Source organism: Myotis daubentonii, chromosome 12, assembly GCF_963259705.1.
Source record: "Myotis daubentonii chromosome 12, mMyoDau2.1, whole genome shotgun sequence".
In the NCBI taxonomy this organism is placed as follows: Eukaryota; Metazoa; Chordata; class Mammalia; order Chiroptera; family Vespertilionidae; genus Myotis; species Myotis daubentonii.
In genome coordinates, this window is record NC_081851.1 from 65,560,364 (window position 1) to 65,588,284 (window position 27,921).

Sequence of the window (27,921 nt, forward strand, 5' to 3'; positions counted from 1 at the left end):
AGAGAGGCACAGAGCTGACCAATGGTCTCTGCGAGAGGAGGCTAGACATCTTAGCCTTGACTTTCCTTTGCCCTTCACTTCATGAGACAGAGGAATGTGTGGCTGCAGAAGGAAGCCCAGAGGTTTGGGGGCCAACTCCATTGCAGAGTGGCAGGGAGAGGTGGTTCCACAAGGGCGGCCTAGGTAACCACTGGGCAGTCATCAGGCCAGTGGGACAATGTGTGTGGATGCTGCCATGGCAGCCCAATCCCCTGCCAAAGGTACTACCAGGGATCCCAGGAAAGAACCCAGCCCCTCCCCCTGGCCGCCCATGGAATGATGCTCTGTGGCCAATCGGGTACCAAAGGATACATGTGCTGTATTAACATGAACACTAATGACAAATGCACTACAGTAGTGGGCACATCATAGATACATAGAATATTCTCTCTATAGTCTGAACATAGATATAAAATAAGTTATACTCGCTTTTGTTTTCCATCACAGTAGGAGCATAGCATACAAAGTGACTGGTTCAGTGGCCGTGAAGCAAATCAGGGGAGAGACCATGGAGGCGGGAGCAGGGCATGGAGAATGGTGGGGATGTGTCGAGGACACTGCAGTTGCTGGCGGTCCTGCCAGGGACACTTCAGACCTCTGAGAGTCAGCATGAGGTCCCACATCACAGAGTCAGTGACTCAGCTCTGGTGGGAGGGGGAGCAGGGACAGGCGGCAGCAGCATCCAGCATCCAGCAGGCAGGCCCACTCTCCTGCTGACGCTGTGGGACTGCGGCAATTTTAGGAACATGGGGCACAGAGCCAGAAGGCACGGTTTGCTTCTGCGATGTGACAGATGGCCAGACTGATGGCCCACCAAGGGCTGCTGGCCCTTCCCGCTCGCCAGCCGGCTCTGGGAAGCGGAGGGGCCTGCAAACTGAGCTCGCCCTCTGTGGCTGGTCGTGGGCTAGCGATGCCGAGATCTTTGAGGCAGAAGGAAGAGCGAGGCCCTGGCTCTGAGTCCTTCTCCATCGTGTGTGACCTCTGGGACTTTGGAAGGTCCCTTAAACTCTGAGTCTCAGACTCCTCGTCTGAAAAATGGGGGCACTAATGCACACTCCCTTGGGGAGTGATGAGGGCCCCACGGGCTGATGCCTGCAAAGTGCCGAGCACAGGTCCTGGCATACAGGAGGGGCTGGGTAACCGTGAGTCTGGGCATCCACACGTCAGAGGTCAGGTGGAAACAATAGGAACCTCACAAAATCTGCGGAATGAAGCCACCTCCAACTGGCTTTGAGGAGAGGACGACAAGGAAGCTCTCCTGCTTTCTTTCCTGCCAGCTTTCCGACTCTTCCCTCTCCCTGGGATCCTTTGAAATAAAGTGTTGCGGGGAGGAGGCTGTGTGTGTTTCAAAGCCAGACTTGACGAGGCAGACGGAGCCTGAGGCCGCAAGGGAGTTCAGGGCCATGTCTCTTCAAGGTGGGACCTGATTCCGGGGGACACCTCTTCTCCCAGCCCCCTCCTTGCAGCAGCCCCTTTCCACACACCTCCCGGCCTCGGAGCAGATTTCATATTAGGAAGCTAAAGACAGGGAGAAAGCTCAGAAAACAAAGTGAATTGTCTAGTAAGTGGAAAGTATTTCCATCTGTCCCGAGTCCAGGGAATGTGGAGGTGGGTGGGCCATGTGGGCGGTGAACTACCTGCCTCTGCAGGAGGAGGCGGGCCTCTGGGCAGGGGAAGACGGAAAGGAGAGAGGGATGGAGACGGAGGCTTGGGAGCTGGGACCCTGTGCTTCTGCCGATGCTGAGAACTTGTGTCCAGCCTGGAAACCTGAGGATGGCTGATCCCTCTCACCTGCTGTGCGGTTCTCCAGATCTGTGCCCGTGAGTGTATGTGTGTGTGTGTGTGTGTGTGTGTGTGTGTGTGTGTGTCCGCCTCTCCCATCTCCTGTAACACCTGCCTGCTCTGAACCTCCTCCTCCCATCACTCGGCAACTTTCCTCTTGGATGGTGGCAGGAGGTGGGCGGGCAGCTCGTTGGGCAGCTCATGTCCCTCCAGCTTGACCTTGATGAGGTGGTTGGCCAGTGAGAACTCCTCGTCATCCAGCATGCCATCCTTGTCGATGTCCGCCAGCTTCCAGATCTTGCCCAGCACGCTGTTGGGCAGCTTGGAGCGCAACATCTCCTTTTTGGCATTGGCACCCGTGATCTTGCCGTCCACCGGTGACAGGGTATAGAAGATCTCGTCGTACATGGGCTTGTCCCTGGCCACGATCCACTCAGCATCACCGATGCCCTCCCCAGCCCCCTCCCCGTAGCCGTGCCCGAAGGGGCCATGCAGGGTGCCCTCGAACGCGCCACCCTTCACCATCGGGGCGGGCCGCTGCGACTCCTCCTGGCGCACCAGCACCATGAGCTGGGCAATGTCATGGGCCAGCATGTCATCCACCACCTCCAGCAGCTTGCTTTTCAGAGGCTGGAATTTGCTAAAGTCCTGGGCCTGCAGCTGGTCCTGGGGAGAGGGGGGAGAAAAGAAGGTGAGGCGGGAAGACAGTGGGAGGAGTGCCTTCCTCTGAGGGGGAGGCTGTCTTCCACTAATGCTGGGATGCCCACAGCCCTTTGGCCTGAAGCCAAACTGAGCCACATCAAAATCATAAAAGATATGAGAGAGGAGGAGGAAAGCAGGCACACTGGGTTGAAGTTGGGATTTTTCAGGAGAGAGTAGAACCGCTTCAGGGGCTGGGAAGGAGCGAGATGGAGCTTGGGGGTCTCTACTTTAATAAGGTTACAGAGTGCTTTTACTACATGGTCTTACTCACTCCTCTAGTGCCCTTCTGAGGGAGGGAAATCACATTTCATCCCAATTTAGGGAGGAAAACCTGAGGCCAACGCAGCTAAACACAAATCATAGTAAAAGCCCAGGGTTACCCCTAACCAGCTGTCTTTAATCAGGATGCTCCTCAGAATCACCGGGAGAGAGTTTTCACTGACTGGCTCCCCTCCCGAAGCTCCTGACACAGTAGACGCAGTGGGCACGCAGATTTTGCAACAGCTCCCCTCCGTGCCTCCCCATGACACCCCCGCCACATGGTAAGAGAAACTCGCTCCACTTTGCACCTTGTTGTGATTTTTTGAAAGGTCCTGAGTCTAGAACGCCGGCTTCCCCTGGGCCTCAGGAGTGACGAGGTGAGAGCGCTCCGCTCCCGCCCTGGCTAGGCCACAGCAACCCCAGGACCCGGGGAAGAGGCCAGTGCACAGGGATAGGCTGGGGACAGGCACCTCGAGTTCCTGCAGAAAAATTCCACCAACACCCACAGCTACATTCCAAGAGCGAGTGTTAGCTTGGGCGTTTCTCATCTCCCTTCAAGGACAGGCTGAACCAGGGCAGTGGGGGCTGGGAGGGGAGGAGGGCAGGGGATGACCAGCTGTTTTCCTGCCCTCAGGGCATGACCCCTCAAGGTCCCTCGGGTCTCTGTCCACAGCTAGGTGTGTTCGGTGGGTTCCCAATATCTTCCAGGGGCACAGTGGCTGCTCCCCCCCGCCCCCCCATACATTCCCCCAAAGGACAACCACTTATGTTATTGATCAGCATACCTAATAGCAGGAGATGGACTCATTTATGTTGTGAAAGAATCTCTCACATTAAAAAGGGGGTTGTATGGTCCCTTTCAAACATCAGCTTCCCAAATGCTTGATTACAGATCATTAAATTCTTAATGGAAAGAGAAACTAAAAGTTGACCATGTTCCAGGGCACAGTCGATTGAGACACAAGTAACGTTAAAGTAATTTCTGAAGTTAGTGACGGGCTTGCGGTAGGCGGTTACAGGAATGAATGGATACATGAACACATGTATATTTTGAATGTCTATTTTTTAAATCAGATAGGAAACTAAAAGTACCTATTTGAGACTCTAGGGAGTTCTGAAACCCCAGTCTTGAGCTGAGAAACTGGTTCCCAAGCTTAAGATCGAAGTCAGCAACAAGAGCAAAATCAATATCACTGCTACGTCTGTGGCTATTAGAGAATGTCTCTAATTCTCTGATGTTTAAAAACACTGTATTTTGATATAATACAGAGCCATGAGAAGTTGCAAAAATTACATGGATAGGTAAGTCCCTTTTGCTCATCACCCAGCTTCCCTGGTGGTAACATCTTACTTCATTTCAAGGGCGAGTCTGTGCTGGGCTCTGTACTGAGTACCTTATAAGTATTACCTCACGGATGCTCACAGCATCCATAGCTGAGCATGTCTGGGGCCTTGACTTACAGATGAACAGACAGAGGATCAGAGAGGATTCAGCTGGTATGGGGAGGTAGTTTCTTGCTTGGACTGTGGGGACAGCTCCTGGCTTTTCTATTAGCAGCCCATGTGAATACTACACTCTGAAAACTGCAGGCAGTTAACTGCGAAGATTAATTATCTTTGTATATTGCAATTTGCTAATCCATCAAAGGAGGATGAAAACACCTTCTGCAGAGGGCTGATTTGGGGAATGACATGAGTCACCATATGTGATGGTCCCTGGCTCAAGAGAGGGGCCTGTAGTGGGCTCCAAAAATGGCACGCTCCTGTGCAGACTTCTTCTCCATGGCCTATGTCCCCAGCCACTCCTACGTACTTGAGGGCCTGGAGAACCTTCATTAGGTGACTTGTCCTATTTCACAGGACGTGGTGGCTGTGACTAGGGAACTGGAGCTACAGATCCCAAACATCATGGGACACCCCTGTCCTACTAGGATCGCTGGGGCTCCACATTTCTCTCCAGCCCCAGATATGACACCTGCTAGGCCATTGACAGCACCAGGAAGGACAGACCTAGGGCATCGCCTCCATACTCAGGCTGCTCACTGCCCTTTGTCCTGGAGCCCCAGACCCTGGTTACCTGCATCCTCTTCAGGTTGGGAAAGTCCCCAGGCGAGATCTGGTGTTCCCGCTCGATCCGGCCGTAAATCTCAGCCAGGTTGTTCACCAGCTCCTTCTTCTTGTTGTCCTTCCCGAACACGGAGGGCATCTCCTTCTTCAGAGAGCTGATGATGTAGGCATGGACCTGAGAAATGGGCAGAGAGAACGCTTCTGATCAAGACCTCGATCCATTCCTTCCTTCTTGGTGGCCCGCATCCATCTCTTCCCATAAACCCCTCCTCCTCCTGCTCCCACTTCCGAAATAATTTCTGTCCACCCTCTTGCTCTCACACTTCCTGCAGCACTGAGCTGTTTTTCTAGATCTCGGGAAAGGCGAGATTGTGGGGAGGTTAAGGTCAAGGCAATAGCAGGGATGGTAATACTGGAGATGATGCTGATGAGGAAGACAACAACAATAGCTAACATTTACTGAGCACTTGTGAGGACACAGGCATGGCAATAAAGGGTTTTACATTCTTATTCTACTCTATCCTCCAACCCTTTCATTTCACAGGTGAGGAAACAGGAGACGGAGGGCCTTGCTGGGGGTGGGATCAGTTTATAAACAGTGGAATGGAGCTCCAATCTGGCCATCTGACCCCAGGGCCTGTGACCATATCAACCCCCGTATCCTGCCCCCTGGCTGCCAGTGTGGGCATGGCTGAAGCTCATGACACAGTAGCTACAGAACAGGCTCACATGGGCAGGCAATGCTCAAGGTTGCAGGTAGCTCTTACAGCTGACCTCCCTGCCCCCAAACACTTGGTGCCACCATGCTGCCCATCCCCCCAAGGGCGGCCTCACCTTGGCCAGCCTGGCTCTCTTGATGAGGTCATTGAGCTTGCGCAGGGCAGCGTTTCGGGGCAGACTCTGAATGTCCTTGAACAGGTCCTGCTCCTCGGCCTCAAAGAGCTTCCGGTTGTCGGGGATGAGAAGCGGGTGGGACCAGAAGGAGCCGATGTAGACCCGGATCACCTCCGGGGTGTTCACTATCTTCCCCAGGGACCACATGAGGGCCCCGTACACCCGCATCAGCTGCTGGGTCTCGATCTGGTCGGCTTTGTTCAGCACCACCCGCATCTTGTCCTCGTGGTTCTTGAGGGCCTTGATGACTTCTGAGAACTCATCAGAGATGTCCAGCTTGTGGGCGTCAAAGAGCAGGATGATGCGGTCAACCCGCTCGGCGAACCACTCAAGGACAGCAGCAAAGTCATACCCTGCAGGCAGAGCGACAGTCAGGGGGAGGGGCACTTGGGGCACAGGCTAGGGGTTTGGGGAGATGCACCAGGTGCAGGAGAAATAATACCATCTTGGGAGTCAGATCTGGATTCAAATTCTGATTCTTCCACTGTTTTTACTATTTGCCCTTGAGCAAGTTACTCTGTGTCTCCAAGTCAGTGCGTTTTCATCTATCAATGGGCATACTGATAGTACCTCATTAAGAGAACTATAAGGACTAAAAACACTGAAAGCCCAGCATATAGTAGCCGCTCAATAAATGCTAATTATTATTAGCACCATTAGTCCTATTTAGTCTTTTGATTTGGGGAAACTGGCCCTCTCCATCAAGGAGCAGGGCCTAGGAAAGTGCTTTGGGAGCCAGGCTCTGCCCAGTGACCAGGCAGGGATGGTATCAGTGCCACCTAGAAACAGTCACTCAGTGACTCATCCAGGACCACACTGCTTGTAGGAGGCAGTGGTGGCGTGCGGTACATAGCTCTCTAGCCCCAGATCCAGTGCTTGCTCCGGCTGGCAAGATGTTTACAGCTTGACTTCATTTCACACTCACAGCACTCTTTGAGGTAGGTGGGGTGAGGAGTATCATTGCCACTTTCCAGAGGAGGAAACAGGTTCAGAGATGAAGTGAGAGTTAAACAGCAGGCAAGGGGTGGGGCCAGGACTGCACCTGGCCAACGGGTCCCTGTGCTCCCTGCACATGCCACGAGGACAGCAGTCCAGCACCTGGCCACATCCCTGTCTACCCGCTCTACCCTGCCCTACCCTGCCCTGCCCACTGCACAGGCCCAGCCAGCAGCTCCTACAGAGCCTGGGAGGCCTGTGCATTCCCGTTGCAGGTAGGCCTGCAGCCCGCAGCCAGCACCTGCTCCCCTGCCTGTGCCGCCCCAGGGATAGCTCCTGGCTATTTCTAATCGTCCCTGTGGCATAGCCTGGTACACTGGTTGCTCCCACCTCCCAAAGGCAGTCCTTCAGAACTGTGGGCAGGAAGGGGGCAGAGGGCTCAGAAAATCAGGGCAACCTCCAGGATGGGTGTTTAACCCTTTGTACGCAATTAAATTCAAAATATTGTGGAGTGTGGAGATGGTTTCCGTTTTGGATGCATGGCAGTTAACTGGCTAATTGTGGCCTAGACTCGGCTTATGTACAGCCAGGAGTGGGAGCAGCTGAAAGGCAGATGCCGGAGCCAATAAGGAAAAGGGCATGGGACTGGCTCTCCCATGTATTCACTGTGTGGCCTTGGGCAAGTCTGAACCTCAATTTTCTCAGCTATAAAATGGGGATAAAAACTGACTAATGAGGGGTCAGTGGCAGAACTACGGCAACAGGATCTGACTGCAGAGGGAGGGGCTGTGCTGAGTCTGGAGGCTCTGCCCCAGTGCCTGGGGTGGACAGGACACCAGTGACAGACCCCCTTTCCCTCACTGGTCCCAGGAATAGCTCTCAGACCCATAACGAGAGATTTAGAGCACCTGCAGCAGCCTGAGGCTCGTGACATAAGATATGGCTATGGGTGGGGGAGATTCGAGCCCCAAGAGATGGAGGGTGAAGCTGGCCTTCCTGGAATTGCTTACAGCAAGTCCGCTGGCTCCAAGAGACCTGGACTGCAGGCGCCCGGCCCAGAGTCTGGGCAGCCTGCAGGGACCCGGGCCTCTCCCCACGGCCCCCAGGCTCCAGCCGACTGGTAAGAGAGTATTCCTAAGTAATGCCAGGCAGGCGGAAATCAATGAGACAAACCCAATAAGCAAGGCAGCTCCTTAATGACCCACTGGCTTCCTTCGCAGTCTAAAGAGAAATGCAGGGGATAAGGCAGCACATTTGCCACGCAATCTCATTGATCCTCCTAACTCTGCCTATGCCAGAGGTTAACAGGGCATGCACATCTTACAGGGAAGGGAGAGGGAACAGAGATGTTAAGGGGCTGGCCCAAGCTCACACAGCCAGGTGGTGGCAAACTTGGGACTAGAACCCAGATCCTCGACTCTTGTCCACCTTCCCTGCTTGCTCAGAGCCATGTGCCAGGCTGAGCCCAGAGGGCTGAGCCCTCAGAACAGGCAGTTACTTATGGTCCTGCTCTGCCTCCCCCGAAATCTCTTTCAAGATTTAAAATAAAATAAAATAATAACAAGGCATCGATTTCCAAAAAGTGGGAAGAATTGAGATGACTCCGGGGAACAAATGCCACACTGCATGCCTTCCAGAGGAAGCCTGCAGGCTGTCCGCAAGTCCTTTGGAAGGCAATGGGACTCTCCTGCTGCCCCAGTGTGAGGCCCAGGAGGCCCCTAAGTGCCGGCCCTGGTCCAGCAAGGGTGTCAGGGACGGGCGAGGGCTGTGAGAGTCAGCCCAGACCCTCCAAGGTTCCCCAGGGGATGAGTCTGCCTTCATGCCTACTCCCCACCTCCATGAAAATGGGCTGAGAAGCCACTAGACTGGGAGTCAGGAGGCCGGAGTTCCCATTGCAGTGTTGAGACCTGGGCCAGGGGTTCACCTGCTGTAGAGCTGCTGAGCTCACCTGTGCAGGAAGGGGCTTACTGAGCGGGATGTGAGCTCAATGTCCGGCGGGGGGGGGGGGTGTTGCTTTTGCAGGGTGGGGCCGGTGGGGATTTCTAGCTGAGCAGCCGGGAAACGCGGTTCCCCAGTGAGAGGACACTCAGGCTTCCGGGACCCACCCACTTCTGTTGCTTCCTTGCTCCTTCCCAGTAATGAGTCTGGGCCAGGCACATCCTGTCACTTCCCGGAATGCCTCCCTGCCCCTCTGCTGCCCACCTAGTGCGTCTCCATCCAGAGACAATTGCTGCGCGTGACCTCCCAGGCCCGGGTTCTGGGGTGCCCCCTGCATTCTCCCACCCTGCAAGGCACCTACCCCCAGCCTGGGCAATGGGGCCACACCCTAAGCAAGGACCACACTTTGTCCAGCTCTGGGCTGGGGTCTGAGTCCTCCTCCTGTGAAGCCTGAGGCCTAGGGAGCCCTTGGGAGCAGCTCACTTTCCACATGGGGCCCAGTGGAGGCTCTGCCAATGTCACAATGGCACCTTTTTTCTGGGAGACACAGCCCTGTGCCAGGCACGAGGCTTGGACGCAGCAGAATGTGGCCTGGATTTCAGGCTCCCCACACCCCTGAGCAGGGTTGGGGGTTCTGCCCTGCCCTGGGCTGGCTGAAGGGACGGAAGAAGTGCCTATCTGCCCTGTGACCAAACCCAGAGCTCTGAGGGCCCCAGACCACAGCCAGATAAAGTGCGTTTGGTTCTATGTACACACTTGGGGTGTGTGTGTATGTGCACATGTGTATATGAGTGTGGGTGTTTATGTGTGGATGTGTATATGAGGGTGGGTGTATATGAGTGTGGGTGTTTATGTGTGGATGTGTATATGAGGGTGGGTATATATGAGTGTGGGTATATGTGTGTGGATGTTTGTATATGACTGTAGGTGTATATGTATGTGGGTGCATATGAGTGTGGGTATATGAGTGTGGGTGCATATGAGTGTGGGTGTATATGTGTGGATGTGTATATGAGTGTGGGTGTTTATGTGTGGATGTGTATATGAGTGTGGGTGTATATGAGTGTGGGTGTATATGAGTGTGGGTGTTTATGTGTGGATGTGTATATGAGTGTGGGTGTATATGAGTGTGGGTGTTTATGTGTGGATGTGTATATGAGGGTGGGTGTATATGAGTGTGGGTATATGTATGTGGATGTGTGTATATGACTGTAGGTGTATATGTATGTGGGTGCATATGAGTGTGGGTATATGAGTGTGGGTGCATATGAGTGTGGGTGTATATGTGTGTGTGGATGTGTGTATATGACTGTGGGTGTATATGTGTGTGGGTGTATATGAGTGTGGATGTGTATATGAGTGTGGGTGTTTATGTGTGTGGGTGCACATGAGTGTGGATGTGTATATGAATGTGGGTGTATATGTGTATGGATGTATGTATGAGTGTGGGTATATATGAGTGTGGGTGTATATGAGTGTGGATATATATGTGTGGGGGGGTGTGTATATGAGTGTGGATATATATGTGTATGGATGTACGTATGAGTGTGGGTATATATGAGTGTGGGTGTATATGAGTGTGGATATATATGTGTGGGGGTGTGTGTATATGAGTGTGGATATATATGTGTATGGATGTACGTATGAGTGTGGGTATATATGAGTGTGGGTGTATATGAATGTGGATGTATATGTGTGTGGATGTGTGTATATGAGTGTGGATGTATATGTGTGTGGGTGTGTGTATTAGTGTGGGTGTATATGAGTGTGGGTGTATATGTGTATGGATGTAGGTATGAGTGTGAGTATTTATGAGTGTGGGAGTATATGAGTGTGGATGTACATGTGTGTGGATGTGTATATATGAGTGTGGATGTGTATATTTGTGTGGGTGTGTGTATATGAGTGTGGGTGTATATGAGTGTGGATGTACATGTGTATGGATGTGTGTATATGAGCGTGCATGTTTATGTGTGTAGGTATAAGCTGAAGCCTCCAGCTTCTACAGCTCTGTGAGGAAGGAGGAGGAGGGACTCTGCATACTGGAAACCCTCCTCATTTGGGGTCCCCTGACATCTGGGAGTGTGTGATCCTCCCTCCCCCGATTTCCTGGTCTCCTTGGAGAGCTGAGTCAGCACTGCCCGGGCTGACGGTGCAGTGCTGCGGCCCAGCTCCCAGCTCCGGTTTCCACCACAGGCTGCTTTGCTAGCTGCACTTGTAGTCTGGACGCGGGAGGGCAGCGAAGAAACTGTCCTGGGCAGCACTCATGGGGCATCACTTCTCCCAGAGGTGGGGCTTAGTCACGTGAGATGGGAGAGGATAGGAAGATGGCCAAGCAGCCAATCTGCACAGGGCAGCCGCTGAGGCCTGAAGATGAAGGCAGGAGAGAAGGCAGAGGGGTAGAGGAAGCCTGGAATGGGACAGGAGCTGAGGAAGGCAGAGGTCCCCGAAGCAGGGCGGCCACCCACAGCTGCACAGGCTGTGCACCCACAGCTGCAGGGAGGCCATGCACACAGATGACCCTGGGGCTGCAGAGCGGTGGCCCTGGCTGGCAGGTCGGGGAAGGAGGGAGCGCTCTGAGATCCAGACTCAGAGCTGATGCCCATGTGTCCATGACCATCCGTGGACCTCACAAGGTCATACGATGGGTCGTTACTCCTCATTACACACGGGAACAGTGAGACCCAGGGGGACATGTGACCTGTTGAGAGCCGCGCAGGTTCTAAACCCCCATCTCTGAACTTGAGTCCAGCCTCCTTGGAAACCTCCAGACCCACCTGTCAGGCGGCACTGGCCTTGCAGTGCAGGCCCACCCACCTTTAGGGATTGAAGTCCAGCTCTCCGGAGCCACCTGGAGGAGACAGGCTGCCCGTGGGAATCAGTGCAGCCTGGGGGAGCGGGTGCTGGCCCTGGCAGGCCGTGACCAGGGGGAGGGGGTGTCCGAGCCTCCTGCTGCAGCACGGGCAGCCTGCAGAACACACCTGTCTGTCTGTCTGGTCGCAGAGCACAGGGGCCGAGGGAAGTGGACAGCCAGCTAAGGGTTCAGGCGAGGCGAGAGTCCAGCCGCTGCCCAGGCCAAAGCCGTTCCTTCCCGGATGCTGACTGCCGAGTGCTGATTTGGCTCTAGCCCAGCTCCCAGCTCCGCTATCGGACGGGTGTGCCTCGTCTGCGTTTCTCGCCAGAGAAACAGGGCACAGAGAGGGTAGGGCATCACCCGGGGCACACAGCACGCTGTGGCTGGGGAGGCTGGGGGTGAGGAGCCGGGAGCAGTTGTTTTTAGCTTTAAACAGCATCGGTCTAGCTGTAAAAGGCAGTGATGATGATGGTGAGGATCTATAACACCTCATGCTAACTGGGCACTGCTATGTGCCAGGCAGAAGGCTCTTAATCTGTATTATTTCTTTTAATCCTCAAACAACCTATCCGGTAGATAGAATTATTTCTCCCTACTTTACAGCTGAACCAACCAGAGCAAACAGACCTGCCCCAGTTCACGCCACCAGGAGGTGGCAGAGGCAGGCTTGGAACCCTGGCAGTCTGGCTGGAGTTCCAGCTCCTAACCACCCTGGGGGCGGCTCCCTCATGAGCGGTTACCCCCTTTCTGTCTGGAGTGAGCAGTTTTCAAAGTGCTCTCACATCCCAGCTCCCGTTCCCAGGCCCAGAGCATGCTGTCCTCATGCTGTGGAGCTGAAGTTCTCTGCCTCGCCTGCCGCCCCTGCAGGGCTGCAAGCTCCGGGGCGGAGACTGCAGGGACTTCAGAAGCAACCAGGGTTCGGCCCGTGTTAGGTGTCGCTTGGAGCATGAATAACCTCGATGAGGGAGGAAAGGCAGATACTGATGTCTCCATTTTAACAGAGGAGAAGACAGAGGCCAGCTATCTCCTGAGCCACAGTAGACCCACCCTTGTCCCCTGGCCACTGCCTCGGACCATCCCATACAGCACACAGGGCAGCACTGGCTCATCAGGGGACAGCTAGGCCCTGGGGGCCTCGCTCCTGGTATGGAAGCGAGAGAACATACCAGGAAGAACAGAGCACAGAGCCAGCCGACCCTACCTCGGCTGATCCTCTGCTTTTCCCCAGAGAGGATGCCCGGCGTGTCGATGATGCTGATGCTCTCCAGCACGGCGTTGGGCAGCTGGGCACACACGAACCTGCAAGGACGACAGGAGTCTGGGGTGAGCCACTGTCCTCTCACTGCCTCTCACACGCCGTTGTGTCAGCCGCATGCCCACCTTCCCTGCCCGGGGGCAGAGGTTCAGAAACCTGGCTGCTTTCCCATGCAGACACCCAGCTCCAAGTCAGACTTAGCCCCAATGCTGGGCCCAAGACCTGTATGCTGAGGAAGCTCCCGGGGGATCCTGGGCAGCCAGGGCCCTACACTGTGACCCCTGCTGTCAGGGACACCAAGATGTCCAGAACTTGAGCCCTGCTCCCAGGGAACCCAGTCTGGTGAGGAGAGGAGGCATGCACGTGGCCAACCTGAGGGAGGCCAAGCGAAGGGTTGGGGAGATCCAAGGTGGAGAGATGGAGTCCAGGACAGCTTCCTGGAGGAGGCAGCACTGGAACTGGCCTTGATGAAGGGGTCACACCACCCAGAAACATTTGTTTATGCCTCAAAGGGCTGTCCAAATATCAAACTTTGCTATTAGGATAGCTGTCAAGCCTTATTCAAGGAAACATTTATAGTGTTACATCCTGGAGTCTCAACATACACGCTGGTAAACCTTACTTAGATCCTTCTTACTTCAGCCTTCTCTCATATGCCATTTTTGGTGGAAGCTAAAAAGGTGTCTTACTCTCCCACGTATATTATGTGATATGGCAGAGATGCAGGACACATGGGAAAAAAAGGGGGGGGGAGGGCTTCACAGAGGAGGCTGAACTTGAACTAAGACTACAAAAGATAATCAGCATTTGCTAGGCAGATAAGAGTGCAGGCAGGAAGCCTGTGTGTGTGTGTGTGTGTGTGTGTGTGTGTGTGTGTGTGTATCAGTGGATGGGTAGTGGAGAGAAGACAGTACTCCAGACTGAGATAAGGGGTAACAGTGAAAGAGCAGTGTTATGGGTTGAATTTTGTCCCCCAAGGAGATCTGTTGAAGTCCTAACCCCCAGGGGGTCTAGAATGTGGCCTTATTTGGAATAGGGTCTCTGTAGATGTAATTAGTTGAGTGAGATCATATTAGAGTAGCATAGGCCCCTAATCCAATAAAACTGGTGTCCCTTTTAAAATTAAGTTAGGGTAACGCTGGTTAATAATATTATGTAAATCTCAGGTATAAAATTCTATAAAACAACACTCTATAAGATAAGAGAACATATGTGAAGACAGACATGCACAGAGGGAAGACGCAGAGGTTGGAATCATGCTTCTGCTAACAGGAACACCTGGGCAACCAGGAGAGGGAAAAGCAAGAGAGGATGCTCCTCTAGAATCTTCTGAGGGAGCATGGCCCTGCCATACCTTGGTTTCAGCTCTGGCCTCCAGAACTATGAGATAACACATTTCTGTTGCTATAGACCCCGAGTAGCAGCCCCAAGTAACTAATAGAAGTAGGTGCAAACGCAGCACAGAAATGAGAGAGAGTGTGCACCATTCCTGTGGGTACACATCACTGAGGCGAGGACAGGAAGGCTGGAGTGGCCAGAGATGAAGCTAGACAGGGAGGAGGCGGGAGGCCAGATCACAAAGGGCCTTACATTAAAATTTTGGATTTTATACTGAAGGCAGCAGAAACCCATTGGAACGCTTTAAGCCAAAGAATGACATGATCAGATATGATGGTTGTCAGCATGTCCAGTTCAGTTCCACAAATATTTATGGAGTGCCTGCTACATGCCTGGCACTATCCCAGATAAGGGGGGTAGAACAGGAAGTGACACAGCCCCTGTCCTGTCGAAGCCCATGTTGTCCATTACACCTGAGACCCAGCCACATTCTGCTCCTAGGGTTCTATGACACACCCCAGTGTTCTACAATATATCCCCCATCTTGTTGAAGCTAGTTCGAGCTGGGTTTCTGTCATTTGGTATTTGAGGCCAGGATTGTGGCTGAGGCCAAATCCAGGCCAAGCATATGGAGTAAGAAGGGTAGGGGGGTGATGATGGGCCAACTAAGAGTGACAGCAAGTCATCAGGGCCAGAGAAAAAGGGGACACAGAGGAGACTGGATGCAGAGGGCCTGGCCAGGGAAGCAGGAGGAGAGGGGATGGTGGTCAAGAGAGACAAATACCAAAGAGGTAATGTAAGGGTGGAAAGAGGCCCTGCTTATGATCACTAAGAGGTCACGGTGACCTTCACACAAGCAGCTGTGGTAGGGTGAAGCTACATTCCACAGGCTGGGGGACGGGAAGACACGAGGAGATGAAGCCAAGAAACTTGGCTGTGAGGAGAGAGAGAGAGAGAGAGAGAGAGAGAGAGAGAGAGAGAGAGACCTGCTGTAGGGTTTTCAAGAGGAGATTTTCGTGTGAAGGGAAGGAGCCAAGGCAGGGTGAAGTGGACAGAAGGAGAAGCAGTCACTGATGGGAAGGGTCCCTGAGAAGATGTCCCGTAGCCCAGGACATGATGTGGCAGGAGTCAGACCTTGTGAGGACAAGAGAAGCCACAGCTCTCTACGCCCCGGGTGGAGGAAGTGAGGACAAAGGCAGATGAACTTGTTTATGGGTAGACTGAACAAACAATGAGATGGATCTGGGTACACATCACTGGTTCCCATTCTCTCTAGAAGGGAAGGGAGGCCAAATGCTATAAGAAGGAGGTGAGGTGATTGGAGAAGGGCAGGGATTTGACGAGGGACAAGATGTAGGCTGCTGTAGGTTGGCTGAGGGGCACAGAGATGGGCACCCAAGGTCTGGGGTGCAGCCTCCTGTTAGTAGCTGCAGTGAAGCTGCCCCCCTCTCCTGTTGCCCTTGCCATGGACATGCCTGGCAGATCCCCAGCCCCTGGTCAGAAAAGCACGGAGCTTCTCCAGTTCTGGTCACAGGGCTCCTGCACTAAGCCACATTCTTTCATTCCCCTCTGGGTGGAATGTTGTTTGCCTGGAATGTTGGGTTGTTGTTTTTTTTTTTTTTTATACTTTCAGTGTCACCTCACTCATCTTTGATCACCCATGTCAAATGCCAACTTCCCACAAGACCATCTCAGTGCTCTTGCCTCGAAGGAGGGTATTAGTATTATCCTATTTCACAGACGAGAAAAGTGAGATACAGAGAAGTTAGGTAATTTGTCTGAGATCCATGGTGCTCCTTGGTAGGATTTGAACCCAGGTCTGTCTGAAGCCAAAGCCTATAGCCTTTCCCTCTCCTCTAAATACCTCCAATTAGGGAAAGTAGTTAAAAAATTTCCAGTGCAATACTCATGCAAACATGTGGTGTGGGTTTATAGAAAAAGTGCAATCAGGGGATCAGGTTAAGCAGAAACAGGAAGACCTGGATCAGCCTACCAAGCATTCCCTAGAGCTTTTTCACTCAAATCATCACAACAACTCTGGTGTCTGTAGGCTTTTACCTGTGACCTGTCCAAGGCCACACAATGAGGTTAGGAGGAAAGTCAGTGCTCAAACTCAGGACTTCCACCTTAAGTCCAGGGTTCGTTCCACCAAGGAAAACAATGTCCAGGAACAGAGAAAAACCTTCCTCTGCCTCCTTCCACTTGGATGCACACCCCTTTGGCAGCACAGGCAAAGGCTGGGAGTGCTCTCTGCTCTTACTGGCAGGAGGTGCAGATATGGGGTGGGGGTGGTGTGTGTGTGTGTGTGTGTGTGTGTGTGTGTGTGTGTGTGATTCACCTTGCGGTACCCTTCCCTGCTCCTTGACCAGGAGGAGGCAGCCTAGCGTTTGCAGCTCCCACATCCCTACTCTATAGGGACTGGCTCAGTTACATTCTGAGCAAGGAAGGAACAATCAAGAGAGCCTTTAGGTATGGGAAAGGCACCACGCCTCCCAAGACCCGGCCCTGTGCTTTCCCTTCTCATACTCCAAGAAGAAGAAAAGTCAGTGTGTATAGCCCCTCTGCACTCACCTGTTCAAGAAGGCATTGCCAAAGGCGTTGAGTTTCCGGAAGGGTTTCTTAGGATCCACCACCAGAGCGTTCCCAGGGATGACCCCCTCCACCTCACCCTGCATCACTGCAATGAAGGAGTCGGTGGTCGGCTCGGGCCCAATCCTCATGCCTGGAAAATCCTGTTCCAGCAGGTACCTGGCAGAGGGAGCACAGTCATAAAGCAGGGATGCTGCTGGTAGATCAACACTGAGCATCTACCACAAGGCAGGACGGAAGGGCAAGGTCCAGAGCCACGAGATTTCTCAGCAGGGAGATGACTGCCGGGCAGGGTTTCAAAGACGTGGGGGAGGAGGTGGGATTACAACTGAACTTAAAATACCAAATCTGTTCTTGGTTCTTACCTTTTCCTCTCCCCAAGTCAGTAGGGAAAAAAATGCAAGGTTTGGGCTCGGGGCTGGAGCACGGGTGGACAGTGATTGCTGCACAGAGCATGGCAGACTTTACAACTGAAGGTAACCTGCTGGCGGATCTGCATAAAGACTTGGTTAGAATTAGAGCATCCATGGACTCTGCCAGCTTTCCACGGGTCATTATTTATTTATCTGGTTAGTCAGTCCTTTAATAGAAAACTAGCTCATACATGAGACAAAAATACAGCCAGTGTGCCTGACCGGTGTGGCTCAGCGGTTGAGCATCGACCTATGAACCAGGAGGTCGCTGTTCAATTCCTGGTCCAGGGCACATGCCCAGGTTGTGGGCTCGATCCCCGGTGGGGGGGGGGGCGGGGGGGCGTGCAGGAGGCAGCCGATCAATGACTCTCATCATTGATGCTTCTATCTCTCTCTCTCTCTCCTTTCCTCTCTGAAATCAGTAAAAATAAAAAAAATACAGCCAGTGTGACAGCTACATTATGAAAAGTGGGTCTCCATTCCCTCTAGACTTTTGGTCCGCTCTCTAGCTGCCAGGCCCCTTCCTTCGCTCTTCTCCTGGCCAGAGCAGTGACAGCCCAAGGCCATGCCCCTCTAAACAGCCCCCTTTAGATGTCAAAAGCAAAGGCACATGATGAGCCAGAGAACGAAGAGAACAGCTCCTAAAGACAACTGAGTCTTTTAGAAGAAGCTCAGAACAGCTTTGGGCCCAAATAGCATGAGGCTGGATTCAGGGGAGGAGCCCAGAACTGCCTCCGGTTGGGACTGACCAGAGGAGAGTCCCAGGGGCATCTTCCAAGACCATGATGGACGAGGAGCTACGGGTGTATGACCAACAAACACAGACTCTGGGGGAACCTTCACTGTGCTGAGAACCTCCTGAACTTCGAGGGCCCCCAGGAGAAGAGAGGTAGAATCAGACACTGTTAATTGGGAGGGGAACATGGAGACCTCCTGGATCAGTGGTCCTCACCCCGGCTTCACAGCTGAGCTACCTCAGAGCTCTAGCTAAGGTGCCTGGTCCCCACCCCCGGAGGTTCTGACCCATTCACTCAGAGGTGGGGCCCTAGCCACTGGTGCTTTTTAGGAGCTCCCCAGGTGACCCTAATGTGCAGCTGGGGTTGACAGCACTCCCATTTTACTGATAAGACCACTGACACTCCATGGCATTTCCACATGCCAGGCATCACACCAATCATTTTGGGAACATTATCTCCTTAGGGTCTCACAGCAGCCCTCTAGGTAGGTATTGAAGAAATGGAGGCCTGGGAGGGGTATGCGACTTTCTCCAAGTTAAATAGCTAATAGTAAGAGCTGAAACCCAGACCGAAATCAATCTAACACCAAATCCTTTGCTCTTCAACCGCCTTCTACCCCGAGGAAGTCACTGCAGAGAGAGCTGATCCAGGCCCCACCGAAGGTCAGGCAGAGCTGGGACCAGAGGCCAAGTCTCCACGGCCCAAGTGCTCTGCCCATCCCATGCCTCCCCCAGGTGGGCCTGCAGCAGGGGTCCTGCTCTGCTCACAGGGTGGTGGCCAGGGAGACACGCTGGGGTTTCTTCCGGCTCATGGGTCCCCTGCCGGTGCCTCCGAGAAGGGTTCGGAGCTGTTCCATGACTCTGTGGTTCAGGCAGTTTAAGTCGGTTGCTATGGGTCCTCCCCAGGGAGCCAGCAGAGAAGCTGGTGCCCAGAAGGCTCCCCTTCCACCCGCTGCCGGCACACACTGGAGGGTTTAGGTGGCCTGGGGAAGCCCTTCGTCTCCCTCCAGCATCCCAGCCCGACAATCTGGGTGTGAAGCAGGATTTCCTCCATCAGAGGACCATTGTGAAATCTGGCACTGCGGCTATGAATGAGACTTCCAACAGCTGCACACTGGGCGAGCGCTTCCTGCTTTCTCAATGTGCCTCCTCCTCCAGGCCCTCACGGGAGAGGCAGGGAATCTCAGCAGCCCGGGGCCAGCAGGCCTGGTTTTTGAACCAGGAGGGACATGCCTTTCAGAAGGCACTGGGCCTCTATGAACCTCAGTACCTCCCTCTGTAACACGGGAGGTAATAGTTCCAATGTATCAAGCACCTGTGATGTGCCAAGCACTGTTCTAGATTTTCTATGGATTATCTCATTTCATCTTTACATCTACTCTGAGGTGAGTACTAAGACCCTCATGGTCACATAGGCCTAATGAGAAAGCCCACCTCATAGGGTGTTCTGAGGGTTAAACTAGTTACAGTCCTTCAGCACTTAACCCAGTGCCTGGCACCCAGACTTATCATTCCATTTTAAAGAGCGGGAGCTAACAGAGGTTAGACAGTTTGCCTCCGGTCATGCCACCGGTAAATAGCTGAGCTCGGATTTGAACCCGTCACTTGGATTTGAGAATCTATGTTTCTAACCACCACCGTTACTATCTCCTTTCCTGCCGTAGGCCTCCTCTTGACCAGGAAATGCAGAAAGGCTGAGCCCCACATGGGACTAGAATGAGGAAGGGGACAAGAAGGCCACGGAGGGATATGGCTTGGCAGGAGGCTGTCCAGGCCCAGGCCATGGGAGAAAGGTAGGCTCTGGGTCCCACAAACCCAGCGATGTACTCACCTCCATACACGCCTGCTCTAGGGTTCTCAGCGAGGCCTCCATGAGTGATGCGTGGCATGCAAAAGCTGTTGCTATCAAGTGACCAGAGCAGGCCCCAGGCCCCCTGGCTCTCAAAGGACAGTCTTGGGACTTAAAAATAGTAAAGCCAGATTTCCCTGGGAAGACGTTTCATGAGAACCAACACCATGCCAGGGGAACCCCATCCATTCTGTCTGTGTGCCAGGAGCCCCTGCCCCATGAGCACGTGGGTGAGAAGCCTTAAGCGGAGCCCAGTAGTGGGGTGGCAGATGTGAGTTCTGAGGCAGGAGGGGGTGGTGGGTGACCAAAGGCTCGAGGGAAAGCTGGCATAGACAGAAGTGGGAAGAAGCAATTCTGAGGCAGCTTTGAGAACACTCAGACTGAACAGGGCCAAATGGCAGTGATGGAGGATCCTGCTGACCCAGGCGGCTCAGATTCCATCCCTGAGAGACGTGCTGTGAGATCAGATGATCAAAGGGTGACTTCCCAGCACGACAGGGCCACTTCCCGGGATGAGCCGGAGCCCCAGCCTGAGTCTGTCTGAGCAAAAGACAGGAGGCTGGGCCGGCTGTCCTGCCCTTGTGGCTAAACCCACATGAGCCCAAACTTGCTGACCACACAAGGGCCTGAAGGAACACAGAGTCCAGAAAAGTCACCAGCACATCCAGGGACACAGTGGGGCCGGGCAGAGAACCGGAGCTGGGTAAATTCTCAGGAACATTTGGGTATGGCTTGCAGCACCGAGTGCCCCCTTCACAAAGCCTCCACTGTGTCCGGAAAGGACAACCTATTGAGGGATCTCATCACTGCTGCTCTGTGGGAAGTGATACAAATCGCCTCTGTTGCCAGGCGCAACCATTCCCACGGCAGCAGACACAAAGCCAAGTGAATTCAAGCCTGGGTGGGAACGGCGGAGACCAGGACGTGCAAGGGTAAGGAGGGGCTGCTGAGTGGCAGGTGCTGTTCTGGGACCTTCACCCACATTATTCCACTGAATCGATCCTACAAGCACTGTGGGATGGCAGCATTATTTCCGTTTTGCAGTGGAGCCAATTGAGATATAGGTTGCCCAGGTTCATGGCCAAAGGAAAATATTTAGCAATGGTAAGAGCTACGATGTTGGTGCTCTGTGCCCTCCCCCACCCCTTCCATGCCATCCCCCGCCACCGAATGAAAAACAAGTAAATACTAAAACCATAAAATAGGTGTATGGAAGTCCTACACAAGGCTGATTTTTTTCTATGAGAACCACTTTTCTGTACGTTTTGATTGAGTAAATTATTTCATGGCATTTTCCTCATTTGTGTGTGTGTGTGTGTGTGTGTGTGTGTGTGTGTGTGTGTGTGTCTCCTGCTTGCCTGGCACTCTAAGCATGCGGTCTGCTTTAGTGGTGACCTAAGCACCCAGGGAGAGGCGTGGAGCCAAGACTCTTAACACAGTCTGCTTCCAAAGTACCCCTCTCCAGAGCAGTGGGCCCGACCTCGGCTGGGCTGCGGCTGGGCCGGCGCCAGGGAGGGAACAGAGGGGCGGGCTCCGCAAACATGCTGCCGTGGGCTGGGCCCTCTGCCTCGGCTCAGCCCAGAAGGCACCTTCCTGGGTGGCTCCTCCATCATAGATAGGACCTTAGACACATCACCCAACAGCCCAGTGGCTCAGTTTCCCTGGTTTATAAAAAAGGGGATAATCCTTGGTTTCTAACTAGCCAAAGGGACGGCTTGAAGGTTTTGATAGGACAACCATGAGTTTGGGAAAAACAAAGGCTATCCCAGACATTTGCTCACATTGGAAGAGACAATAATTAGAGGAAACAAACACCTCATTGTTGCCTCTAAGTACTCAGCGCATTTCCGCAGCGTCTCCAAATCCAGTCCCCATGCCGCCTCAGCGAGGCCTTAACGGATTCATGCCGTCATCCCAACCCTGACTTACACTCTTCCCAGAAAATCACATAGCTGTTAATTTGCATATCTTTAGTAGACTCTGAAGGCACATATCACTTTCTGCCTTGTACCATAGGTGTTTGTGTTATAGATCTGAATCTTTGGTCTGTCTTACCTATGGACACAGACAATAGGATGGTGAAGGCCTGGGATGGGATGGGAACCAGGTGGAAGGGGCAATGGGGGGAGAAAGGGGGCACATCTATAATACTCTCAAACATTTTAAAGATTTTTTAAAAAATTAAAACGAAAAATAAAATTAAACGGAGTCCCAACAATCATACTTGCCCTGTCAGCCTCAGGGGTTTTAGGGAGACTGTAAAGCACCCCAGAGACACAAAATGAGGGAGTAGGTGGGGGAGACCCCTGATGGTGCAGTTGAGGTCTGAGTCAGCTCTGTGCTCCTCAGAGCAGAGCAGCCACCACTATCCCTGGGGCACAGCAGCCTTTGCCACTGGATGAGGTGGCCCCAGCACAAAGACAGGTGGCCACACTGCCAAGCCTCCTGCTCCCCTCCCCTTGCCCACCCACTCCCCAGCACTGTGGCTCAGGCCCCTCTTCCAACTCTTCCTGCACACCCCCCCTCCCACCCCCTCATCCTGGCTGTGGGAGGGGCCAACAAGGGCTTCCCCCACCTCCTGAGGGCCAGCCTCTAAGCCTCTGGTTAGAGAATCTGCTAGAAAGAGGAGAGGGAATGATGAAGCCCCAAGCAGAGGGCCTGCAAAGGAACGAGCTACATTGGTCCTTTCCCCCTTCTAACCCCGAGCAACCCTCGGAGGCAGCTGTTACGATTCCCCCGATAGAGGTGAGGAAACAGGAGGGACAGATCTTGCTAACAAGGCCTCTTGTTGGTGTCCGCTGGAGCCCAGGTTCTGCTGAGCAGGCCGTGTTCTATCCATGGTCTGGCCTCATTGCCAATGCTGACGGGGTGGAGCCCCTTCTCCAGGGTCCTCCTCCTCCCAGGCAGTGCTCCTCCTGATGCCATCCACACACCTGACTTCCAAGACGGATCTTAAACGACCTGGGGCAGGCGGACCCTGCCTCACTTAGGGCCCAGCAGATCCGAGCCCTGACAGGAAAAGGATGTCCACTGAGCTCAGGGTGGACAGGACAGAGGTGTTGCAGGGACTGTGCCTGGTGGGATAGACCTGGCAGAGGTCAGTGGGTCTACCTGGAAGGGGGTGGGATGGTGATGCTATAATGTACTGGGTGAGGCCTAGGCGGTGGGGATGGAGCAGCCACAGGTAAAGGCTGAGTCACTTTTGAGGAGGATTCAAACATCCCCCTGAAGAAGTGGGAGAGGTTGAAAGGGTCAGTTAGTAGCAGCTCCCACTGCGTGCTCACACTTCAGAGTTCAAGTCATGCTGTAGAAGGGCCACCTGAGCCTTGAGATCAGCCCAGACCTCCCTGTGCAGACACAGGCAGCTTGGCTCTGGGAGCCCTAGGCCTGACCCCTGACCCCCAATCCTCTATTTGGCCTCCCTTATGGCCCCTGAGAGCGCTGGGCTTTCCCGCAGCCCTTGGACCAGCCGGCTAGTCACCTCTGTGACCAGGGGGCCAGATGGGGCAAGGGAGGAGGAATTCGAGGCTGCCTGCCAGGGGAAGGAAGAGCGAAGGGAGAAAAACAGCAGAGGCAGGGAAAGGCTGCCAGGCCCGAGGGACACAGAGCTACTGTACTCCGAGGAGGCAGCCTGTGTTGGAGGGAGCAGCCACCAGGCCAATTTATTGTTTATTTTATTACTCTGGGTTGCCGGGCCGTAGGCCAGAGAAGTTATTTCAGGCAGAGATCATAGCCCATTAATTAGTTGTTAGAAGAATGCCCTTTTCTGCGTGTTCTTCCTGAGAAAAGAAATAAACCCTGCGGCAAGTACATATAACTGAAAGTGGGTGGGCACTCCGGCGGCGAAGGCCCGGGGCTGGGAATGAAGAGGCAAGTCTCTATTCTGGAGAGAAAGGTCCCTCACAGGCTCAGCCTGGGACGGAGGGGAGAAGCGTGGTGTCCAAGGCAGGAAGCAGGGATGGGGCGGACGGTGAGGCCAGGGCACCCTGAGAATCTACGCCCCGCGCACCTTCCTACCCCAGTGCAGCCTGGGAGAGGGGTGCTGTACCAACTTACCCTCTTGGAGAGCAATTCAGCAATAGGACTCTGAATAGCAAAATTGAAAGTAAAAGAATAAGTAAATAAAATAAATAAACAGAAACAACGCTGCACAACCTTTGGCCTAGTGACTTCGCTTCTGGGAATCTCTGAGAAAACAGTCAGTGTGTGGAAAAATATTACCCACAACGATATTCAGAGTGATACTGCAATAGCAGAAAAATCAGAAACATCCTAAGACATTGAAAAGAAGTAGACTGGAGCCGTGAATAATTGCATACACATACAGCGAAATAGCACGAGTCTCTCAAAAAGAATGCTTACAGAGGTTTTTAAACTTACATGAGAAATGCTCGTGCTGTAAGCAAAACAAATCAGAATACAAAATTACATTATGAATGATCTTAACCGTGTGATAAAACAGCTAACCATACTGGAAATACGTATATATTTACATACATGTGAATGATATCTAAAATGGTTTCCCTGGAGTTGTGGGATTATGGGTGATCTTTCTTCTTCTTCCGTACATCCATTCTCTGCATTTTCCAATTTAAAGAAAATAACTGTTCAGTGGATTTAATGACAAGGAAGGAAAACATGCCATTTGGTTTGGGAAGGCGTCCCTGTGCTGTGAGCCCTCCCTCCTGCCCTGCTGGCCCACTCTCCCCCAAGGGGAGGCGGCTTTTGATGCATGAGCTAAATTCAGTTACTGACATGAGTGGGGAGAGAGAACTCTTGTACTCGGAGGATAAGAAAGCGGAGGGATCTGCCCCTCCCGGCCTTCCTGTTTCCCTCAGATAATGAATAATCTATGGTAGCTCGACCCTGCCACTTTCTTAGACCCAGTTAACAGCCAGCATGACTCAGGCGAAACCAGGAGAGAGTCTCAGACAGAGGCCCTTAAACCTATCTGCTGCTTAGAGATCCAGCACCCTAGGGACACCTGCCTTTCCCCACTTTCCCTCCCATTCTGCAAACATATACGGGGAACCTCCCGTGGCTGAGACCCCAGGCGAGGCCCCAGGAGCTAAGGCACGGTTTTGTGTGCTGCTGTTACGGGAAAGAGAAGCTCTAAAGAACCAAGGTGTGTCCAGAGGGCCAGAGAAGGCTCTGCAAAGGCAGGAGCCATCTATAAACGGCCAGGACTTCCTGTGGGGGCATAATACAGGCCAGAGAAAAGACACAGGTTAAAAGGAATTGTGCACAGAACCCAGGTACCTCTCAAGTGTATTTGGCAGCAATGGGTATGTAATAAAGTAAAGGAAATGGGTTAGATCAAAACCCTCGCCCTGAAGTCTACGGTGGTCCTCGGGCCCACAAGATTATGTATACATTTGTGATGTATGTGTATTTTTTTCTAAAGATAAGTGCAGCTTTCATCAGATTTTCAAAGGAGGAACTAACTTTTAAAAAGTCAAGAAGCAATGGGTTCAATTCATAGCGAAGGGTCCTTGTAGTTCCAACAATATAAGATCCAAAAGCCAACCGGCCCACCCACCTCTCCCCCTCCCCCACCTGGGTACCAAACTTGTTCAGAAATCACTCAGTCTCTCCAAGCTGCTGGGCCCAAGGCTATCCGCCCACCCAAGGGCGAACTTGATCTGGTGGTCTATTCAGACACAGCATGTTAGTGTGGGGCACGCGCAGCTTGCAGAAAGCGTGTGTTATGGAAGTTTACCGTTAAGAGAACATTTGTATCTGGAGAATCAGTAACCAGACTGTTCCTGTTGCTGCTTTTCTTGCCAATCAAAGACTAGAGCCGAGTGTTGCAGGTGCTCAGTCAAGGAAACAAGAGCACCCACTTTAAACCCGGCAGAGATGAGCACCGCTGACTTTCGGAGGCCACGGGACCCATCGCTACGCTGTAGGAGCCTGCCTCTCAACACAGAGAGAGGACCAGAAGCTCCAAGAGCTTGGCCAGGGCTGTAGATGAGGCCAAGGAAAATGGCTGGCCTTGAAGGATGTGGGGCCTGAGGACCGGAGAGAAGCCTGTCGTCTAAAGATAAGAAGGATTCTCATCCCTCTAGTGGCCCATATGCGGACCTCTCTGAATGCAAGGTGGACACGTTGACTTCTGGCGGATCTCTCCAGCCCAAGGACTCAGTAATTCAAGAGAATGGATGACTCACCCTCAAAGTCACAGGCATTTGGCCAAGCATCTCCTTCCTTGGGTCCAGGACCAGCATCCCACGTTGGCCTCCCCCCAGGGAGATGCCTCTGGACAGTGCATCACCTCTCCATGCCTCAGTTACCTCACCCGCTAAGCTGGATGAGACAATCATCAATATCCCTTCCTCCTCTAAAAGACTTTAATATTATTACCAAGCCATTAAGACCAAACAAGGGAAAAGATTTTCAAAAACAACATGCTCTTTCTGGATACTGCTTCTGTCCAGTCTCCAAGAGATACATGTCGGAGCTCTGCTCCGCGAAGGAAAATGATAGAAGGACAAGCGGCGCCACCAGGCAGGGGAGCCACAGGGTCCCCAGCCCACCTCTTCAGCTGTAACTGTAAAGCCCCTACGTGAATGGCTGAAGCCTTTAAAAGGCAAGGGAAATGGAAGTGGCCATAAAGGGCATGTCCCTAAAAAGTGAGGGTGTAAGATACTCCCACACGGGACTCTTGGGATAAGGGATTTCTCGCTCGTGCCTCCTGGGCCTTGGTTTCACCATCCATAAAATGGGAAGAACAAGATGGCTCTGGTTTTTAACATTTCAAACTGACCACTTGAGCCAGGGCTCTAAGTACAGTGGAGAGGCATGAGGTAGGAGGGGGTGGGGGACCAGCAGTGAAATGGTGGGGTAGGCTTTGGAGTCCTGGAGAGAAGACAGTACTCAGCCTGGAGGAGGCACCAGGAGTGAATGGAAGGCATAAGCGCTGGGGGCAGGGTGGGGCTGCCGGGGGTGGGGGTGGGGGGTCCTGGGCTGGCTCACCTGATGAAAGTGGTCTTCCCAGTGGAGTACTGGCCCACCAGTAAGACCATGGGCTTGTTGTCAAAATCGGCATCCTCCAGGGCGGGCGAGTGAAACTCGTGGAAGCGGTAATGCTCTTCCAGGGGCAGCAGCTTGCTCTTGTAGAGTTTCTTGAGCCCCTCGCTCACCGTCTGGAAGACCTCGGGGTCCTTCCTCCGGCGGTCGTCGGTGCCCAGCCAGCTGAACATCGCGGCGCTGCTCGCCCCCTGCGCGCAACCCAGCGGGAGGGCGCGGAGCCCCGCGTCCGGTGCCCTTGGCTCCTCGGGGGGAAAATGCCTCGCAGGGCGGGCCCGCTGGGCTCGGAACCGCGCCGCCGCCTCACCCGAGCGCGGGGCTCAGCCGCACCATGACCGGGGCGCGCGGCTCGGAGGTCCCCGGAGCAACGCCGCGGGGCGGAGAACACGCTCTTTCCAAGCTCCTGGGACCAAGCCCAGCCCCAGCTTCATCCAGCGACCAAGGCCGGAGGGAGGGAAGAAAGATCGGGCTGGGCGGGAGGGTCGCGATCTTGGAAATTAAAGTCAAACCTGTAATTGAACTGCCAGATGCCGGGGTCCGGGGTCTCCCCCCAGACCGCTCCTGCTCGGACCCGGGCGCAGCTAGGGGATGCTTCGGCTGCGCTCCTGCCCAGCCCAGTCGCTCGGGGGATGCGGCGGCGCTCCAGCCCGCGGTCAGCTCGGCGTCCGCAGCCCCAGGCGCCGGTTTAAATGCCAGCGGTGCAGGAAGCGGGCTCCCGGAGGAAGTCCCCGAGTACTGGCAAGGCCGGCCCGGCCGGCGGGTCCCGGCGAGGAGAAGCTGAGCTGGGCGCAGCCATGTTTGTGGGCAGATGCTCCGCTGGGGACCCGCGGCTGCTGCCTGGGAAGCCAGGGATGCTAAATCCTGTGGGAAGGCGCCGGTATTTCAGTCCAGGCCTCGGAGGGTTCATTTGGGAACAGCGCCCTCTCAGGGACAGCTGCGAAGACAGAGCTGACCTGCTCATCACTCTCCCTGCTTTGAAAAGGGCTTTCCTTAGGTACTGAGTTCCATTCCTTAAGAAGGCAGGTACCCTAGTAAGGGAATATTTTTCTTGGGGCATGGAAAGAAGAGTCCAATACCAGGTTATACAAAAGGACCCAAACTGTAGCTACCCAAAGTTTTTGCTAGGTCTAGTCTAGAATGAAGTCAAAACCATTCACATTCATTCATTCATTCATTCTAATAAAACAAGCTAAATCCCTGTCAGTACTGAGACGGTAATACGGGCTCACCAATTTTGGT

At 53.5% G+C, this 27,921-nt stretch overlaps 1 protein-coding gene across 1 annotated transcript; it reads right to left on the reverse strand.

Moving 5' to 3' along the window:
- Window positions 1–338: 338 nt before the first annotated feature.
- On the reverse strand, window positions 339–27,579 carry EHD3 (EH domain containing 3). The gene is made up of 6 exons (XM_059660218.1): window positions 26,629–27,579; window positions 16,638–16,814; window positions 12,675–12,772; window positions 5,686–6,098; window positions 4,862–5,026; window positions 339–2,487 (listed from the first exon to the last, which is right to left on the reverse strand). Exons 1-6 carry the CDS (start codon window positions 26,853–26,855, stop codon window positions 1,960–1,962), a joined length of 1,608 nt encoding a protein of 535 aa, XP_059516201.1. The 5' UTR covers window positions 26,856–27,579; the 3' UTR covers window positions 339–1,959.
- Between the last annotated feature and the right edge of the window lie 342 nt (window positions 27,580–27,921).